General features: G+C 34.6%; 1 protein-coding gene across 1 annotated transcript; it reads right to left on the bottom strand.

Annotated features, from left to right (window-relative positions):
- Positions 1-873: 873 nt before the first annotated feature.
- LOC120172625 (nuclear pore complex protein NUP214) lies at positions 874-16,985 on the bottom strand. The gene is made up of 17 exons (XM_039180038.1): positions 16,701-16,985; positions 16,256-16,467; positions 16,009-16,177; positions 15,551-15,694; positions 14,567-14,691; positions 13,598-13,710; positions 12,805-12,941; positions 12,118-12,283; positions 10,913-11,981; positions 10,347-10,499; positions 9,268-9,325; positions 8,453-8,586; positions 8,246-8,370; positions 6,574-6,910; positions 3,309-3,501; positions 1,217-3,172; positions 874-1,121 (listed from the first exon to the last, which is right to left on the bottom strand). Exons 1-17 carry the CDS (start codon positions 16,888-16,890, stop codon positions 1,003-1,005), a joined length of 5,400 nt encoding a protein of 1,799 aa, XP_039035969.1. The 5' UTR covers positions 16,891-16,985; the 3' UTR covers positions 874-1,002.
- Between the last annotated feature and the right edge of the window lie 5,242 nt (positions 16,986-22,227).

Here is a 22,227-nt window from a genome sequence, read left to right as displayed (position 1 = left end):
TTATTGTTAACAGAGTAAATATTTTTCATTTTTTATATATATATTTTTAAAAATTGTTACATAAAATATATATTTATTCCTATTATTCTTATCATTTCACGACCGATTAGTCATTATTATGCATAACACATTCCTCAGTCATTAATATATTCTTTCCTGTTTTCTCCTCTCCACCCAAAAAATATACCTTGATGATCAATACATACTCTTTTAGACAGAAATAAACTGCGATGGCATGAATTAAGTAACCTTAACGTTAAGATAAAAAGTTCGTTGTCATTTTTAAAGGTCATGAATTCGAGCACCATCGATTACAGAGTATTTAAATATTTATTATTAATTGATTAAAAGTCTCTAGAACATATACTACCATTTATAATTATCCTAGATTAATATAAATAAATAGCTAACTATATCAATAGATAAATTACTATCACAATCAATAAATTTAATGTTTTATTGAAGGTAACCTCAAATAAAACTAGCATTTAACCATAATTAATTAGAGAGACCGTTACAAATTGATACTATCTCCATCCCACTAAGAATGTCTCTGAGCACGATTATTTTAAATATTTAAAAAATAAATTTTATTAAATACACATTTAGATACTGCTTGATCAAAGATTTTTAAAATATTTTTTATATTTTTATCAACAATAAATTTTAAATAATAATAAGTCAATTAAAAAAATGACTAAAAAAATCGATAAAGGACATTTAAGGAGTAGTAATTTATGCCATGAAATTACGATGAGCTATTTTGAAGGTAACGTCAATATATAATCTTGCTCGACTAAACTTTCAAACCATTAAATGTAAATATAAAAACAATATTTCCGATTGACGTGATAAGGTATCGAATTAATAAAAAAACTGCTTACAATTACATTGCTAAAACTACTGGCTTGTTAAAATATTGATTTATAAAAAATGTTAAAGGCTATATACTCGGCACCTACAAACAAATTAAAGTCCTTATCTGTAAAGAAATCGTAAAAACTATCTTCTCATCTGTGTGAAAAGCTCAGATGGTTTTCCAGTTTGTCCACCACCTCCAAAGGCTGAGAAACCACCAGCATTTGTCGGTTGGCTGCCAAAAGCGCCGAACCCGCCACCCCCTGCACAGATACTTACATGGAATAAGTCGCGACTAGCGATCAAATAAAAAATATGCGGAGCAAAACAAGGAAAAAAATTAAACACCAAATTTCACCTGTTGCAGCAGCAGCAAATCCTCCAGTGGCGCCAGAACCACCACCACCTGAAGCCAGACCGCCGAATCCACCACCACCTGAAGCCAAACCACCAAAGCCACCAGTAGTAGAGGTCATACCAGCAAACCCACCTGTTGCAGCGTTAGAGAATCCAGCAGCAGATTGAGGACTTGCAAAACCACCACCAAAACTGCTCCCGGAAGCAAAACTACTTCCTGATAGAGCAGTACCAAGCTGCCGTGACTGCCCAAAAGCACGAAGAACTGACCCCAAAGCCTGTTGTCCAGCTCCAAGCTGCGCGGGTTTGCCAAAAGCACCTTGAGCAGGAGCTTGACCAGGTATGCTAGATGCAAAACCACCAGAGAATGCACCAAAACTTGCAGGTTGAGCCGATTGGGAAGGCTGTGGAGGTTGGAAAGTAAAAGATGCAGGTTTAAACAACTCCCCGGTATGAACAGTTGGGGTGAATGAAGAGGTAGCTGGACTTGTCGCCATAACTTCAAATGAGGCTCCAAATGGGTTAGGCTTAGGAGCAGTTGGATTAGTAGTTGAGCCAATTCCAAAGCTACTTAAGCTTCCCAAGCCAAGTTCAGCCACTTGGCTTGTCTCGGGAGCCTCCTCCTCCATCTCATCCTCTTGTGTGACATCCAATGTTCCGCTTTTTCCATCAACAGTACTAATGCTAGTTGACAATGGTGCTGAAAGATTATCTCCCGCAGAAGGCTGCAGTGGCTGAGCATTTGATGCCAAATTAGTTAAAGGACCTGCAACATCAATGATGCTGGTTTGGCTTCCAGATGACACTCCAGTAGGAGTCACGCTTTTCATTGGAGATGATACTGCAAATTGAGGCTTCAAGCCCAATTCTGCTGCTGGAAATTCATGTTGCAGAGGTGGTGTCTGTATCATCGAATCTGCGTCTTTTGTCAAGCCAAGTATTTCCTTACGCAGTTGAGCCTCAATTTTCAAAACATCAGACGAATTCACAGGAGATGGATCAGAAGGCAAGGGCACAGGCACTTGGAAAGGGTGAATGGACGAGGAAACAGAAGAAACAAAAGCAGGGAAAGGAACAGATGATGAGGAAGATGAATTTTTTTTATTAGCATCATCTACTGAAACTATAGAACTTGTTGTAGATTCACTAAATTTTGTCGCAGGTGATGAAGTAGATGCTGCTGACAATGATGTTGAAAAGGAAAATTTTGGCGCCAATGTAGAACTAGTTGCTGTAGATGATGAGACATTAATTGATGTGGTGATTGATGTTTCTGATGGAGTCGGCATAGTTGAAAATGATGATGATAACGATGGAGTTGATGAACTGAATAATGATGACGAATCTGAAACTGGTTTAGAGAATGCAGGAGACTGTGGTACCTTTTCAATTAGCTGGCTTTTGCTTGCTACAGTATTGAATTGTGAAACTTCGGCATATGGGGCAGCAGATGAAGGAAAAGCAGCTTGAGGTATGAACTGAGAGTTGGTACTGTTAGAAGAACCAAATAGTGTACTCTTTGTTGTAGATGGCACATGTTTCACATCCCCTAAAGCTGAATTTACAAGCACGGTCCATTTGCGATCTGATGTCAAGACATCAGTAGATTTCTTTGGCGATGAAGCCACCTTGGAGACCGATGACTCTTGATATAGATTAGGTCTAAACTGTAAACTGGCATGACTTTCATTCTCATTGAAAGATGTATTAGACCTCTCACCCTGAGAAGCTCCAAAGTTTTGTTTAGCAACAGGGATACAGCATGTTTCACCAGAATGATTCTGCACCATCATAGACTGTGATCCTGATGTTGATGACAAAGCAGTGAAGTTACTTGTTTGAACTGTAGAAGATTTCCACCCAGCAGACTGTGGTGGTTGTAGAGGATTGTTATCCCCTCGGAAAACATTTGACTCAGATTGCTGTTTTGGTAATGCATCCAGACTTCTTGTTTTAACTAAACAAGTATGGAAGTAAGAATTAGCAGTTGTCTACATAGCAAACAGCTAGTAGTAGCTAATAAACTTAAATAATAGAAGTACGTAGAGAAAATACTTAACAAGAAAAATAGCATGGATATAGTAATGCCTCACCTTCTTCATTTCCAGATTTATGCAATGTGGTTGAAGTTGCTGTAAGTTCCTTCGAAAAGAAACTTTTTGGTTCCTCAAAAGCATTAGGACTAAAGTTATGCTTATCTTTTATAAGTGATCCTTTTACATCTGCTGATTCTTGCAGAAGCATCCTTTTTACAGTAGTTTTTGGAGGCTCAAAACTAGCCCAGCTCTGCCAAACATAAAATCTTGTCACAATTTGCGAAAGCTCCCAAGAGTAAAATGGAAGGAGACAAGAACATGATATATGCGAGTATCTATAAGAACCCTAGAGATATACCATACGTAAATATCTGAAACAAGTATTAATGTTTGCAGATGCAAAAGAGTTCAAGTAAAACCCTAATAAAAAAGTGCAATCAAGAAAATTAGAAGAAAAAAAATTGATAGGAATTGAAGGCCTCATTAAAAACCTCCTCTTTGATTAGAGGGGTTTATAGAGAAGCTCCTTAATCAGCGGAAGGAGGAAAAGAGTGCCTTAGGATTTTATTAAACATAAGAAAACCAAGATACAACCAGAGATACACCCCCAACATAAAACAAAACAACCAAAAACAACAAAAAACAACCCCAAACAGCAACAGTAGCTCAGCCTAATCCAAACATAGCTACAACAACAGCCTCTAAAGGATTGACCCGACTAAAAGCCTAACTCTTGGCTCGAAGGGTACCCCAAAACAAAACACCTAAAATAAAAGCCAAAAATAACAGCTAACTGAAACCATAGAAGCCAAAATAAAACACTACACCAGGAGCTTGCACATGAAGAGTGCAGAAAATCAAGCAACAAAAACACTCAAAACGCCTTTATGCCATTGAATCTCGTCTTGTCGATGGAGACCATCCAAACCTCCAACTCCTAAAAACAAAAAATCCAAAGTGAATCACCTGAAACTAACAATACTTCCCCTGCCATAATCTTCCGAAATCAATGTCACTACTGAGCCATCAACCTGAAAATCCATAATCGGAATCAATAATCTTCTGAAAACTCCCTCACGTTGCCCCTGCTTCTGATTCTTGCTTTGGCAGTAGTTAGCCTTTCTTAGGGGACCCGGAAAATTCTCTTCAAAGGATTGGAGAGAGTTTAATTTATTAAATTTATTAATTTTCCCCTCTTTTGATCTCTGGATCTGCCTGGAAATGAGCGTGGAAGGCTCAACCCTCGAATGAGATGACAAGCCAAGGCTCTGTTCCAAATCCTTACCAACCATCCCTGATTTAGTTCTGCCATCCAACCTGTCAACCATAGCCCCATCCTGTTGGGCATCCTCACCCTTGGAACTACTGAAAGCATGCTTATTGATAAGGCCCATATTATTCACGTTCTTCATCACCTTTGACTTTAACCAACCATCCAAGATGGGCGAATCAATAAAAAAATCCAACATTCCCTCTAAAACACGTGCAGACTTACAACATTTGCTGCTTTCAAATCCTGTCTCTCTCACCGCGTGCTCCAACACAATCTCGTGCTCCACCACATCCTCGAATTCCGTTGGAATCTTTCCTCTATTAGCAACATTATTCCTTAGACCCATAATAAATTCTTCCCCTATGTTCCTTTCCACCACTTACCCACCCGACAAGTCGCAGTCACCAATTCTTTTCCCCATACAACATAACAGACTTTCTTCATCCAAAGAACGCCTCTCGGATTTCTTCTCCTCCAATGAGTCCCCGCTTCTTCCCGCTCCCTCAACACATACCTCCACCACGGGAGAATAAACTGGCGAGACACCAACGAGCTCCCCCTCCAAGGATAATGGGGAGGCAACAGCCTCATCCATCAAGAACGAGTCTGTCCAGACAGAATCTGGACTGAAACAAGGCTCAAACTCAGAAATAAAAACTGTAAATCTCAAATCCCCGACTTTCAAAACAACGGTTCCTTCCACTCGTGCTTGGCATTTCGTAATAATCTGAAACAATGCCCTGTCGAAAGAGCCTGGATTCACGGTTCCTTCTTCAATGGAGATAAGTTCTCCCCATTTGTCTGCAATACTTTTGAAGGTGGAATGACTCCACAGAAACAGTGAGATCCCTTTGCACGATAGCCACGGCCGACGGCTGCTGCATTGAAAGTTTTCCGACCACACTTCCACTTTTTCAAAACATTTATTCAATGCCCCCATCTTATTCTTCAGCGTGAAATCCTTACTCTCTTTGTCTTCAAAAATGATTAAAACTGCTAACCCGCTTAACCTCATAATTATCGGACCTAAAATGCCTTGTGCATAATAACAGCCAACTCTTTCATTTTAATAAAATTTCTGCACCAAGCTGTCTCTGAGAGTTAAGAGCTTAGCTTGTATAAATTTAATTGTGTGGATGATTGCTATCTAACTGTTTGAAAAGATAGTAGTTTGCCAATGGGCTTATAGACTGAAAGTACAAAAAAAATTCACAAATAAACTATTTTACAAAGGTTCCTGAAAAATTAGTATTCCGAGGAAACAGTTATTTACATTCATATTACCGCTTCCATCAAAAAAATATTAGTTTATGTCCTCTAATACAGTTTATCAAAAGGCCATATGCAAAAATGCACAACAGAGAAGGTTGTAGCAAACTTGCCCCATAATGCACCATATCCTATCATACCCATAGGTAAGATGTATTATTTTTGTATCTTTTCATCGAGAAAAAGCTAATAGAAAACATCTCTTATTTGTAGCTGACTAGTTTGACTTTGACCTGTTGTCAAAACTATTGATAGATAACAATAACATTAGAGGAACAAACAATGGATAATAATGGTGATGTTATGGTTGGCCTTTGTAGTCAATATTATTATTGGCATCAATTATTTGGTAATTATAAGGAAATCAGACTATTAGTATTTTGTTAAGAGAAATATTAGATCTTATTTATAAGTATCTTATAAGTCTTTCCTTAGTTGGAGACTTGCTTTAGCAAGTTTTCTTTGGACTCTGTAAACCTCTATTTAAGAGGCCAATTTGGAAGAAATTAAGTCCTTTCAACAAGTTCTAAGGCTTCCGACTCCCTCTGACAAGCTAATTTATCGATCCCAAACACGAGACCGTAACAGGGGAAGGATTCCAATTTTAACTAACAGAAAGAAAAAAGAAAAGTTGAATAACATAGTATTTTCTGACCAGTCTGAAGCTACTTCAGAACAATCAAATGTATCTTCAACTAGACATTCATAGATAGAAGCAGATCCGGATATAAAGTCCTCTATAAGATATTGAAAGCATGGAATAGCCCAAAAATATATTACCCGGTCCAGTGAGTCCCTCCTCCTCCTAGAATATTCTGGGTCAGAACTCTTCAGAGCACTGGATTGGTTTCTCCTCGACTGATTTCTAGAAGCAGAGGACCCAGAGGAAATAACAAATTTCTTAGAACTATTGCTAGGCTTTGTAGCACGTGGAGAGGTTAGAGAGGCATCATGCGTTATTCCAATCATTTGAAACAACTCCTTCACATTTTGTTGTTTCACAGGTGAGTCTACACTCAGCATAGCCATTTGTTGCGAGAGATGAGCAGAAAGTTGCTCGGCAGCTGCTAGTTGTGAACTCATTGTGCTATGTAAAGAATGCAGGGACTGAAAGTGTCTGCAATAAAAACTGCTGCGTTTAACAATATCTGTAAAAGCTATATGTACATATTCACCGCCATAAATCTGCAAAGCTGTTATAGTTGTAGTGGCTAGAAGACTCTAACAAGAATTGTTGTTGAAAAAACAGGATTAGCTGATTGTTACTTAGATTAAACCACATATCTATCCAATCCGGTGTACGCTTTGAAACCTGTTCAACATTGGACTTGGTTTCTTACCAATTTGCATGTATGACCAGCATTTTTGTTAAAACATCACTAGCATGTGTTGCATGTATGACTTGCATCTTTTGTTAAAACATTAATTCAAGTCAGCAGAAAAGGATATAAAATTGGATACAAATATGTCGATACATCTTATCATATTATCATAAATTAGAATATATGACTGCAAATAATGCAATATCATAAATAAATTTATTCATTTCTATTTTATTTATATAATTTTATTTCATATTGATTTTTTTTTATGTATTTTGATTTTATTTGAGATATTTTTTACATTACCATATATATTTAAGTAAAATGATTTTTTTTAATTAATTCCTTTTGCTAGAGAATTAATGATTATATCATAGTTCAGCATCCTAGAACAGCGAAGAAGGGTTGTCTCTTCAGAATGGGCGTTGAAAGGAAGACTGATTATTGAGAGTGATTGTAAATCAGCAGTGGATTGGATTAAAGCTCTTTCGTCGGTTCCTATTTTTCTTACAAATTTACTCAAAGAGATTGAATCTATTGTAGCAGAGAATGAGATGATTGTAAGGTTGATACCTAGGTGTTGTAATTGCGAGGCAGATAAGCTAGCAAAGGAGGGGATTGGTTGATTGAATGTTTTATTTGTAATTGTTAAGTTGTTTTGTGTGTTTTAGATAGCAGCTGACAGCTGTAATAGAGAATTGTTTAAGTATTATGTAATTGGTTTATCAATAATATATTAAGGCACTTTTCCTTCTTCCGCTCATGGTTCTTGCCTAACGGTAAAAGACTTCTATGAGGGAGGTTTTTAATGAGGCCTACTATTCCTATAAAAAAAAGACAACCATTATCGAAGACCCGGTGTAACAGAGCGCATAACCAAATATTTTGAACTGGTAAAACTAGGATTAAATCAGTTTTAGTTTTATTCTTTTACTTTTTTCCAAATGTTCATTTTAAATACTAATATTTGAATATTTACCCTCTTAGTTCCATATCGAAGGCAATAGTATTTAGCCAGCTGTATATATTTATTTAACATTCAGTATATTTAATACTTATTTAGAATAAAATTATTTCTATATTATAAATGCTAGAAATAATAGATGGCAAACTACAGGGGGAAAGTTTACCTTGAAGGCCCAAATCTACTATGTAAAGCTCTCCGGCTTGCATGAACTCCATCATTATCACCAAATTTATGGAGCTCAAAGGTGTTGAAATGCCTCTCTAATTCAATTAACTGATTGGTCAACTCCTAGAAATGGAAACAAAATTTAATCATAATAAAACCTCAAATCAAACATGATGCTTCACAACAACTATTAAATGACACACACCTGATTCAATTTCAATATATGTCGCTGCTTAAGCTCAACCTCAGGACTTAACTTTTGGCAATTCCACAGGTCCCAGTATTGGCTATCAGAAGCTTGTTTTATAATACCTTCTATGTATATTTTCCTTGCTAAAACTGGTAGCCAGAACAAGGATAAAAGGTAAATCATAGAAAACACAATCCATAAGGATGTTAAAAAAAGTGAATTAAACAAACTGTAAATCTCAAGAATTTAATTAAAATATCAAGTCGAACAAACTTACTTTTTTGTGTTTTACTTTTATATGTTTTAATCATTATAAGTTCCAATAGCTATAGTAGTAGTACTTTTATTGATTTTGACAGCTTTTGTGTCAAGCGAGTGTCAGGATTGGGTCCTCTTCAATTTGGATCACATTCAACTCAATTCAAGTTTCATTCACTTTCCAGTTCAAAAAAATCACATTTAGGTCACCTAGGATTCTTATTTTTTACCCTTATTTCCTCAGTTTGAACCCAAATTCAGTTTCCAACTACTTTGAAGAGGGTTCAAATTTTGATCAAATTACAGATCTTCAGGCAGTCTACGCATCTGATGCAGTCCTCACTCCTCTCACCATCTCAAGGCTGAATAATGTTCCTCCAAACTAAAAGTCCTCTCCAATGTACGTGGCAAATAAATTGCTTTCTCAGATTTTGAAAATATACTTAATGGAGCAATAAAGCAAGTATTATATAGGTGATAAAATAACCAAAATTCAAAAAGGAATTGTTGGTTGTTTAAGTTGCCAAAAAATTAAAATGCTTGTATATGAGACATTTTAAAATTGAAGGTACCTTCAACAGTTTTATCAAGAAGATGTTGGAGCTTCCCATGCTGCTCATCCATTACATTCTACAGGGCCCACAGACAATTATGTTGGGAAAACATTAGAACAAAAGCATGTAAAACAATCACATGGAAAACACTTCAAAAATCTTAAGTCAATGAATTATAATACTTCAAATTCTATTGACAACTCTACAAGGAGAAAACAGAGAACATTGCCCGATCAGGAATACAAGGATAACTTCATTTCATTTATTATACTAGCCAACTGTTCTCCAGCCCTATTCAACTTGGCAAAAAGTAGAAAGTCATAGAATCAAAATTATGCAGGCTTCCTTTTAATGGAACTATTTAAGCTCAATGTTTTAGAGTAGAATGAATCAAACATTTCATCAATATGCCAATCTATAAGTTTAAAAACTTGAACAAGTTCAGAAATCTACCCATCCAATTCGTTAGGCATTTTTTCCTTTAATATTGATGGGTTTTTAGTGGTACTGCAAGTGAACAGCAGTTCATTAACAATTCATGAACAGTTCTATTATGTTCATTCGTGTTTGTTTATGAAGCCAAAAAAATTACAAACAAGATTTCTACACTCAACCATTAAACAAAACAAACTAAGAGAAGGTTCTATTCCATTCATTTATGTTCATAAACAAACTTATCTATTGTTTGAATATGACATATATTATTGTGTTTAAAGGGTATGAAACATGTATAATACAAAATGGAGTGGACTTTGGTTATTGAAAAAATAAAATAGGCAAAGGGAAATAAAAAGTTAGGATTCAATTTCTAGATCCTCAAAGATGAGCAACCAGGAAATGCAGGAAGACAAAATGATGGCTCTAACACGGAGTTCTATTCTTTGTTCTTCCTTCTTAAAATACATTGGACAAAATGTTTTGAAATTGAAGATTAAAAAATGTCAGGCAGGCCATCTTCTCTTCCTTTTTCCTATTACATGTTGAGTTCTAATCCTAGACATCAATATCAAAGCACATTAACCAATCAAAAGCAACAGCTAAGTACATAAAATACAATCAAATGTATTGAAACCATCAATCACTGGTACAAAAGTTACCTTCCAACTCCTGCATTTTTCAGAAAGAACTGATATACCCTTGTCCAGCTCTTCAACTGAACTTCTCTGAGAAATAGTGCAAGCATCCCTAAAGCCACCAGGTTCTTCTATAGATTCTAGAAGTGTGTCCAATTCTTTGGCCATTTCTTTAATCTGGTGAGGGAAAAAATGTAAGTGCTGTAAAGATAGCAACCGTTTATTTTTTTTAGAAAAATACAAAAGCACCAGATTTCTCCCTTGCATGTACAATCAAGAACAGCATTTATTGCAAAAATTCATTTGTGTGAGATAGAAAATAATGCGACTAAAAGAGAAAATTAGGCCAGCTTTTTAACTTTTAATATGCATTTCCTAAAAAATTGCCACAAAACAACGAATGAATAGACTTAAGCCTATGATATTTCACAAACAAAAGGAAAATATATTCCACTACAAATGTTCCAAGTCTTAATAACCAACAACTGTACATAAAGCAACTGCAGTTCACTCCATGCAAGTACAAGCTAAAACAATGCATATGAAAAATCACATGGACAAGTACAGTAAAATGCTGATTGTTTCAATACCTGTGGTTCTGATTTCGACGTCCTTGACTGGGTTGCAGATTTGCGGTCATCCTTGAGGGGATAAAGATTTTGTTTGAGAGACTTTTCCATTGCCAAATTTAGCTGGGATGATAACTGTGACCCACGAATTAAAGGTACTGACTCAATAATTCCTGCTCCCATTGAAGATTTCTGAGCCCCAGTATCTAATGGTGTGGCTGAAATTTTATCGACGGAAACTGATATACCAGTATAATCTTTTGGATCTGAAGGTTTTCCAACATTGCCACCAGGAAAGCTTGTGGCACCTCTGGTACTCTGACAACTATTATACTGAAAAGGACTTGAAGATGAAAATGAACCTCTAGCATCAGACTCCTTTGAAAGCGTGAATTTTCCACTTGAAAATGGCTGGGATGATGGATTTGACCATAACTGAACTGATGCAGTCTGCAGGCCAACTGATCTAGCTTTAGCAACTGGTTCCTTAATCAGCTCATTTTTTATCGGTATGCTCCCATGATTTGGTTGTAATGAGTCTTCCGAAACTTTCCCCACAGAAGAAGCAATAGATCCAAATCCTGAAATTGTTTGAGTTTCTGTTTGACTACCATCCCTCACCTTGTTATCAAGTCCCTCTATTTGGGAAGTAGTCAGAAATGATTGTCCTGAATTAGTACCCTGCTCTCTAAAAAACATTTTTTGTTGAGTACCTGCTTCTTGGTATGGCTTTGAGGTTGGAGGTTTTTGTTGGCATACAGATTCAAAAGACTGGGAGTTTTTTAAGGACACTGAGCTTTGAACATCATCTTCATGGAATGGTTGCTCAGTAGCATGTCTAACTGAATTCATGTTCAATTGAGAAGGGTTTTCATCACTTTTAATAGGAACACCACTACTTCCATAAGTAAGAGGCTTTGTTTTGCTTTTATCCATGAATGAGGGAGACAAAGCTACCAGTTCTGACTTTTGTTCAACCTGTCCATAAGTAAGTTTAGGTGGATCAAATTCAGCAGATACCACAGCAGAGGTATTCTCTTCTTTATCAGAAAGGGCAGAAATATCAGGTGGAACAGCATTTTCACCAGCACTGCAGTAAAACCAAGTGCAATAACTAATTGTAAGTAAAGCATGATGATGATGCCTTCATAATGCAGACTTAGTCAGCTGCTTCAAGTAAAACCTTTGCTTGCAAGAATATATTTAATTGGGATGTAAGAAAACACCTTGCAATGTGAAACATGATAAGCTTGCCCTCTAATGTAAGGCATATTAGAACACAATATGGTGAAAGCTCCTTGACTTCTTCAACGCCAAGTTGCACCTTAACACTCCCAAACATAGATGCTTTATCAATGCAAAGCCCCATGATCAAATTATCCTCACCATTATCTAAGCACAAACCAAATTAACAAAGATTCATTATATTATAACAAAGTAACATTGAAGCAGCAATCAAGTTGCTGGAAGCTATTGAATACAATAGCGAACAGATTATAAGAATCAATAGCACAAAGCATAAAATGACACTATATTGTACCAAGTGTGCTAGTAATGTGATCCTTAATACAACATAGTCGGAAATTCAATTTTAAATTAAACTAGTCAGAATAAATGTGTATGGATGTCAAAATGAAAATTTTAGGAAGAAAAATATCACAGGATATAAAACCAGTCATGAAACATGACTTCTTAACAAAACTTGAAGAAGAACTGCTCAAGTTCTCAACTAGGAACTTGTTCTAGCCCCCTCACATAAGATGTTTGTTAAATCCATATTCTAAACGACGAGCACAAATGTTTTATAAATTGAATATTCAAATGTTTGTGCAAAAGATATTACAAAAGAGAAAACAATCACTTCAGCTATTTCTGCATAGTCAAAAAAGGCAATTATCACGTGCAAGATAAACCTTGAAGCTCAATCCTGGGGAGCCACTTATCACGTTCAATATCAACAATTGAAGCCTCACTCATCTCACCAAGTGACCAACCGAGCAACACAATATGCTGATCTGTATTCTTTCTGTTAGCAGCAATAGCAAGCTCACTGTAATAATAAAAAGCAAAAAATTACACTTTAACCAAAATTGGGAATTGGGAATAATTTCTTGAGAGATTGAACAAAATGTAAAAGGTAAATGATATGAATGCATAAATTAAAACAAAGAACAGGAGTTAGCTAGTTAATTGATCTTCAAATTATAGAATGTATACAAGTTCTCCATTCATGAACTTGATGTACAAGTTTAAATCATCTAAACAGCAAAGAAAACAGAGAACAAAAAGGAATTAAATTTCAAGTTTGCATGAGTTATTGTGACTAAATACCAGATTTGGCACTTGCAATTTAAGGGATTAGATGCTTTTTATCTATATCTATAATATATGGTATAGATAATGAAAGCATATATGTGTTTTAACTTTTGATTGACGAAAAACATTACTTCAATATTGTTTCTAAATTGTCCTTAAATAATTCTTATATTCAATTAATAGTAAATTAGAAGCAATATGATTTATTTAATGTACAAATAAGAAATCTATTTTTATTGAATCCCTTGTATAAAAATGATGGATGGATATGATTACAGTTTAAATAAAATAAGACAAGAAGTATTCATGTGCAACAAGCATCACAACAAATGGCAAACCTCCAAACAAGGAGTAAGAAAAATGAAAGAGTATGAAATTATATCAACTCACCATTCCTCCAAATAGCTCAAAAATAAGTAAGGCCCGGTTCCGAAGGGCACAATGTCATCAATTAGACCCGCAAACAAATCACTGAAGGATAGAACGACCAAATCGGAAGTAGTCTGCAATGAAATTGCTAAAACATTAATGCATAATAACATCACATTGAAGACGGACATTTTGTAAAATCAAAGGTTCATCACAAACCAGGAAAAGCAATAGGCTGCCTGCTGAGCAACATAAAGACATTTTCTTAATTTGGAGTCTGGGAATTCAATCCGTGCAATTTAAAAAAGGGATCATGCACCAACCAACTTATGCTAATAGTAGGTGCTAAAGCCACCTTTTGAATATAATGGTATAACCCTAATAATTAGCAATTCAAATAAAGAAATGTGCATTGCCAAAAATAATTAGCATTCATAAAGATCATCATTTCATTGAAGGTAGGAATCCCAAACATCTTGGGAGGTAGAAACATGTCCCTCTCCTTTTGAATCAAGTGCTTTTAAGTAAATGCATTAGCCTAAGTTTATAGATTTTTTTCTTTTTTTGAGAAAAAGTTCATGGAAATTAAATATATACCTTTTGGGGGAATTTTTCCATGCAAACTCTTGAGTACTAATAACAGTATAAAAGTCAAATGCTAATGATGTTGACAATCACAAATATGAGAGTTTGTTATAGTATTCACATATTCTCCATCTATAAGAAGTTAAAACTCCAAAAGCAAAGTAACTGCAAAAAAGATAAAACTATAAAAATTGGCAAAGCAAGGCAGAATTTTGCCCACCCCAAAAATTGGCAAAGATAAACCAAATGCAGATGTTACTATCCAATTAGCAAACTCCAAATTAACCTCTCTGACTGGTAACCATCATATTAATTGCAACAAGCAGTGAAGATGATAAACTAAACCTTATCCCAAAAAAATTCAAAAGAAAGTCGTCAATTTACTGTTACGGGATTGGTAATTACATCGGTGATTTTTCCTGTCTTGCTTTTGACTACTTGGACAAGGTAATTTTCCTCTTGTGCATCTCTGGTAAACTGAAAGCATCCGAGAATAATGCAATCGGAACGAATCCATCTGATTGTATCCACTGAAAAAATTATGGAATAAAAACTGTTCAGTGTCAAAGGGTGTAGAAAATTTGAAATTTTAAACAAAAATGATAGAAAATATATAATAGATTAGCATATGCTTTTAAGAATGTGTTTAGGAATAACCATGATTGATGAAAAAACAAAATCAAACACATAAAAATGTGAATATTAAATACACCTTAAATAATTCAGCTGCAGAACTAGAAAAATAAACAATAACTTAACCTGAAATAACATTGATATCTCAATTGCAATTTTTTATGTGGAAATTGAATTTTTGAGCTCAAAAGATTTCTAAGGAACACAATTTAACACTTCAAAATAAGTATGCAAACAATATCCAACATGGAAGTCTATGATTTTAAGTGTTTAACAATAACCAGGATTGGTGGAACAAGAAGGTCATACACATTATAATGTAAATAAATACACTTCAAATACTGCAGCTTCAATATCTAGAAAAATTAAATACTACAATTTAACCTGAAATAAATTTTTAACATAAAAAATGAATTTTAAGGTCAAAATATGAATACAATTGAACACTTTAAGATAAGTATACAAACACAATGGCTTACCACACTGAAATAAACGCCATCAAGAATTAAATGCCAAACATGAACTCTACAATAAGGTGCCATAGAATTTATTTCAGTTTGCTTTCCTAAAATGAAAAAAAGGAAATCTTATCTTTTTGACAAAGTCAGAACAAATTCAACTTCTAATATGATTATAAATATACACACAATTACAAACAGGAATAAGGTAATATATGGCTAACATGTAAGAAAGATCTGTAAGCAAATTCAACGTAATATCTAAAGGAATTTTTAGGTAAAAATAAAATAAGCTCACCTTTTAAAGTGCAATCATCGGAATCACCAACCCAGGACTTGAATGGAAGAGTTATGCATAATTTCTCAGTGAGACTGGATGACAAAATACTAAGAGTATTATCTTTTGCCACAGCAACAGAAGCACCTTTTACACTCCATTCAACTAAGAAAATAAAATGAATATTGTTAGATCTTAGAACATAAAAAATTCCAAAAGGTGAAAAGGGGAAGCAAGGTGAGAGAATTTGATGTTTATAGCATTCTTTCGTAAGATACTCTTCATACAATGCTAATGCATAGCTAGGTTCAACTAAAGGAATGGGAAATATAAACAAATTAGAGAAGAATATAAGGACCTCAAAATTTGATTAGAAAAAGGGGGAATCACCATGGTGTTATTTAAGCTATAAGCAGAACAAAAGAATTGAATAATGTTTAGTGATGATTGATAATTGAAAGATAGATGTTCAGAGATACCAGCATCAACATCGTCCATCACATGCTTAAGAGGATGAGAAATATTTCCGTGATATAGCTTTCTATCATCTGAAAGAACAAGGAAAGAATTATCTTTCCTTTCTCTCCATTGAATATCCTTGACAACGCTTGACCCAGATAATGAAGTGGAGAAACATGGCTTTATATCCTACATATAGGCAGAGTCCGTCATGAACATGACATAATATTAGAAACAGCCTCCTAATTACAATGAAAGAAACAATACCTTAGTGAGTAGGGAGTTGACACTGAAAAAATTAATATCAGCTGCAACAGAAGCCGCAAGTATGGTATCGTCAGTGGTTGAAAGAGCAAGGATGTGAACCTTACCAATTGGAACATCCACCACACTCAGATCTTCAATGCTAGAAGAGGTGTCATTTTCCTTAATGTCCTTAGCCAAATCAATCACATCCTTGGTCCTCGCCACCAAGAACCCTAAAACATTTGATAAAGTTCAAAATTTATCTATTTATAAAATCTTTTAATTAATTGACACCAAAAAAACACATTTTACAAGCGCTTAGCCAAATCAATTACATTCTTAGTCTAGGAAATCAAGAACCTAAACATTTAGCTTTATTATATCAATCATTTATTAACTAATCAAATGAAAAAAGTTACAAATTACAAGAGCAGAAACACAAAGAGAAATTTTAAACCGAACACACCAGAAGAATGAGCTAGAAACAGCAGCTGTAAACGTTGACTGAGGGCGAGAGGCTTTGAAGGAGGGCTTTGGAGATCGAACTGGAAATCTGACCTGACAGGTACGGGTTCACCGATTTTCTCGAAGAAGAAATCCTTGGTTTCGACATGCTCCCCTTCCTTCTCTTCCTTAATTTCAAGCTGCTTGCCCATTATCGGTATTCAATTAATCAACTTCTCTAACATCAATCAGTCGTTTATCCGATAAGTTCTATAAGTGCTTTCCGGTTAGACAGCAGAATACTCAACAAAACCCTAAGGCTAGCAAGACACCCTCGGCAAAACCTTGTTTAATACTCAATGAAAAAAGTGCGCTCCTGTAAATGGGCTCTCTTATTGCTATTTTCCCAGACAGGTTATTAGTTGGGCTTACATTTTCACTAAATCCAATACTGTGGCAGGCTTTCTTTTTCCTTTGTCAATAATTGCAGGCCAATAGGTCTAGTATTATCTTAGGCTTAGCTTGATAAAATAAAAAAATTGAAAAGTAAAATGTAAATTAGAAGAATAAAAAAACAAATATAGAAAATATTTTTTCTTTCAATTGTTAAGAATGATAAAGAAAATTGAAACACAATTATTTTTTATTGTTTGAAAATTGAGAAGGGGAAGAAAATTAAATTTTAAAAATATATAATTTGAATTAGTTTACATTTTCTATTTTGTAACATCTCCAAATGCTAGGCTAAATTGAAGTGTTATAAAACTTTTCTACTTATGTAAGAGTTCTCGAGAGGTTGAGGACTTGTAGCGTAGTTTACCCAAAAATTAGGGTTAACACACTTAACCCCTGTTCCACTTTACTTTTTTGTTTTCTTTGCATTTTGAATTTTTCTATAGTTTCCACCCATTTTCTCTCTTAACATTTGTTCTTTTTATTTTGTTTCGTCACCGCTTTGGTCATCGTGTTGGATACCTCCAGCATCACTCGTCGACCCCATTCGTCTCGTGTTCTTAGATTGTCGTTCATCGTCATCATCGTTTGCAAGCAGTGAAAGTTCAATTATTTGGATTTCGTTAAAAACCCCATCTTCGTCGATCTTTACAGAAAAAATGAAGTTTGTAAGTGACTCCCCATGCCTTAAAACATTTTCTAAAATTTTTTCATATTTTTGGGCCATTGTAGCTAGCCTCACGCGCCACCGTTCGCGAGTGGGCTTGTTCTCGACGGTTCGAACAATAAACCGATTCAACTAAACTGGTCCTAAACCAGTATAACCCCTAAATTAATCTGACTAAATCAGTTTAAATGAACCAATTTGAACAAAATAATCATACCCTAAACTAGACCGTTGATCATTGACTATTAATTGTTGACTTTGACCATTGATAGTTGACCGTTGACTTTGATATTTGAGTTTTTCTCGTTGACCCCTTACCTTTATGTTGTTCGATGTCCTTAGTCTGATTTCACTGTCTGTTTTGCCAAATTCTAACATGTGTCATTTATTGCTTAAAGTATTAGTTTTGTTAAATAAATTGTATGATTTGAACTCACTTTTTCGTGTTATTTCTAAAGGTGAATGTAACACCTAGACCTAATTGGGCCCAAAGTGCGACGTTGGGCTTATCGAGGCAACCATTGATTTTCAAAACATGTTCATTTTCTTTTCAGGCATGTTGAATGGTATCATAAATAAACATAAATAACTTTTATAAAACATTTTACAAAAAAGAGCTCTGTTACACATAATTTAAAACCAAAATAATACAAACATTGAGTTTAATAAAATAACTACATGAGTAAGTTCTATGAATACATATGGCCACTAAAACTACAATACAATACTCTGAAGGAGATGCTGGAAGTCCTGTTATGACGGTGCTCCACGAACTGCTCAAGCTATTGACCTGCCAACGGAAAACATCCGAAGGTTGGGCTTACAAAGCCCAGCAGTATAATCGTTAATCTAGAGTAACATAAGAATTTCATAAACATAATTATGCTGAAGACATGGTACTAAGCATTAGGCACATGCATGATCTAGATCAAGTGCTACCTACTTAATTTATCACTTAAGAAGTAGACTCATGCTTCCCTTAGTCTTATGCTAAGGGCCTGGCCATGAGTACACCTCTAAAGGGTCTTTAACCCTAATGATTATAATTGATACACATTATTTAAAGGTGACACTGATACTCTTGTGCATTATCTGAATGCAAACCTGACCATATTGTGCAATATATAAATGCACCCTGACTAGTATCTGTCTTACTTAGCCATCAACACTAGTTACTGAGGGAACCTTGTGTCACATAGTATCGGTGAAATTCCACTAAACTGTTGAATGATCTTATGGTCCTCACATAGCCATCAAGTAGATCATATAGAGGGAACTCGACATCACATAACATCAGTATAATTCCTACTTAGCTGAAACATTGGCTCGGTCTCACATAGCCTTCAAGCCAAGCTTTAACATATCTGATGTATTGGACTGATGCAATTATACATATATGTTTAAGGCCCAGATGCCACACAACACTGGCATCGCTAACCCACTCCTCGTGAGTGTTCAGGCCTCGCGCCCTAGTTAGCCCCTGATGTGCCTTGCGCACTGACAATGCCCCACTAAGGCAACTAAGGTAACCTGACTATACCCTAGCATAGCTGGACTCACTAAAGTGAGGCTATCCTCTCACTAGTTGCTATCTCCCTCATTCTCTCATCTAGAACGTTATGCGAAGGCTTATTAGTCTGTTACTGTTGTTATTTATTAAGTTGATATATTCTGGTCGTTTATTACTAAAGGTTGCTTTAGTCACTTTGACTCAAGAGTATCAGTGTCATATTTAGATAATGTGTAGCATGTTCAGTCGTTAGGGTTAGAGACTCTTTATATGTGTTCTCATAGAGAAGCCCTTAGTAGATGATTAAAGGAAACATGAGACCCTTATTTCAGTGATAGAGCAGTAAAGCCTTAAGTAGGTAGCACTTGATCTAGGTCATGCATGCACTTATTACCTAATATCATGTCTTCAACATGCTTATATTTATGAAATTCTTATGTTGCTCTAGATTAACAATTATACTGTTGGAATTTGTAAGCTTAACCTTCGAATGTTTTTTGTTGGCAGATTTCTAGTCTCGGTCGTTCGCGGAGCTCCATCATAGCATGACTTCCAGCATCTCTAGCAGAGTACTATATTGTAGCTTTAGTGGGAATGTGTATTCATAAAACCTTACTTATGTATTTGAGTTGTAAACCTCAAGATGTATTATTTGTTTTAAATTATGTGTAACAGAGATCTAATTTTGTAAAATGTTTTATATTCGTTATTTATGTTTTAATTATGATATCATTCAGTATATTTGAAAAGAAAATGAATAGGTTTTGATACTCAAGAGTTGCCTCGGTAGCCCAATGGGGTAATTTAGGCCCAATCGGGCTTAGGGTGTTACACTAACTCTAATCTCCTAATTTGTAGAGAAGATATCTCCTAACTTATTTATGTCTCTTATCTACTTGTATAGAAACAACTATTGTATCCTATTGTAAAACAAAAAAATTCTGAATAAAATTCTTTGTCTTCTATCGTAAAAACCTTAGTTTACATGGTATCAGTTTAGGTTCGATCTCTCACTACTCTTTCTCGGACGTCATGGTCAATCCCCTTCTGTCCGACTTTCCATTCAAGGTTGGGACTTCTATCGCCCAGCCATTGCCACACCCATAACTCGTATACATCTCGAAATACAAGTTAAAGATGTTACATTAACATTACAGACATTCATTGATCATAGACGCTTAAAAATTATTAAAAACATAAAATAATATTTAATCGATCAAAATGAATTCAGTTTTAGGCAATAATTAGGCAAACTTACTATTTTTTCATAAACTATTTAAAACCTTCCTAAATACTACTTACTTTGTAAACATTTTAAAAACATAAACGTAGCTAAATACTATTGATTTATAAATACGGATATAACTGGATTAACAAAAAAAAGGTCCTAGTTTACTATTACAGACCATTTAAAACAAATCTGATAAAGCATCATACAGATATAATATACATGCCACTAATAAGTTAAAGATAATATGTCTTACTGATACTGATATTAGGTATGATTTTCTGAAAAGATGCTCAATGGGCTCCTCACATGTTCCTTTCTCTATCGGAACCTACGCATGAAAAGCATCACACACTAAGTAAAACTTAATGAGGCAGTAACTTAGCTAAGGTGAGACAAAACATAAATATCATAAAGTAGTATAAACATAAAACTGTAATCTAAACAAAAACATTAAAACTTCCAAACCGAGCTATCTAAGATGTTTTCATCTTGAAAACCTGAAAATCATTATCTCATGATTTTATCAAAAATCATATAAGTCAATATGAAATATAACAAACAATTCTTATTCTTTTCATTCATACATATTCCATAACTTTTATTTCATTTCCATATTCTTTACTTTCTTATACTTTTCATAATAACTTTCACATTTACTTTCATAGCCCAATGTATATGTAAGAGAATGTAAGGTACGTGAGTCAGACGAGTGTGCGTAATAAGCACTTCAGCGTTAACATCGTAATCAGAATATGCACTCCAAGTGCGTTCATATCATTTACACCAACGGTGCTACACATAATGTACACAAATGTACAAGATCATAATCATAATCATTCCACCTCATGGCATGCCAATTGTACCTATGACTCTCAATACAACATACAATGGGCTTTCATATCATATCTTATTCATTTCATAATCAATGTTTCAAATTTAGAATCATTTTTACTTTATCATCATCAAAATATAATGTGGCAGTTCATACCCTATCATCGATAAAACTTTATACAAACATTATGTAAATAATTCATACTTAAATTAAAAAACATACTTTAAAATAAAACGAGGTTGACTTATCACAAGTCATCCTCAATCAGATTAATTAAATAAACTAATTGTGCTCACTTAGACACTTTACTTATAAATTAAAATATAAGTCTCACTAAGCTTTAGGTTTAATCCTTTGTTTTTCAATTGTTTCAACTACATAATTTATCTTAATTTCATACTCTGTCAGTTTACACTACCATCAAATAAGTATTATTATGTATTAATCTACTTATTTAAAAATTATTTCGTTTATACCAAAAAACACTAGACTCAAATACGAATCTAACCATATAAGGAACTTCTTATAATTCAACTTGTACAATTTACGGAGAATTTTCAAAGCTAACTTACAGAAGTTGTTTCGAGCGGAATATGTTGCCTTGTTTTCTAACCTATCCTAGATTAAAAATTCATATATTTTAATATACACCTCTAAATCAGTAGTCGTTTGTTTTAAATAAAACAATACAAATATACAAATCCAACGGTATAGAGTTCATCCTCTAATCACTTCTGTATAATTTATGGTGATTTACTAAACTTACTATTCCAATCACAATTTTAGGCAGCTTACTTCAATTAACGTCCTTAGCTTATTCCATAATTCTATTAGCTTACCAAATGAATTTATATGC

The sequence above is a fragment of the Hibiscus syriacus genome, unplaced genomic scaffold, assembly GCF_006381635.1.
Source record: "Hibiscus syriacus cultivar Baekdansim isolate YM2019G1 unplaced genomic scaffold, ASM638163v2 tig00111873_pilon, whole genome shotgun sequence".
NCBI lineage: Eukaryota > Viridiplantae > Streptophyta > Magnoliopsida > Malvales > Malvaceae > Hibiscus > Hibiscus syriacus.
The sequence above is the reverse complement of the archived record's forward strand: the minus strand, read 5'-3'. Positions and strand labels throughout refer to the sequence as shown.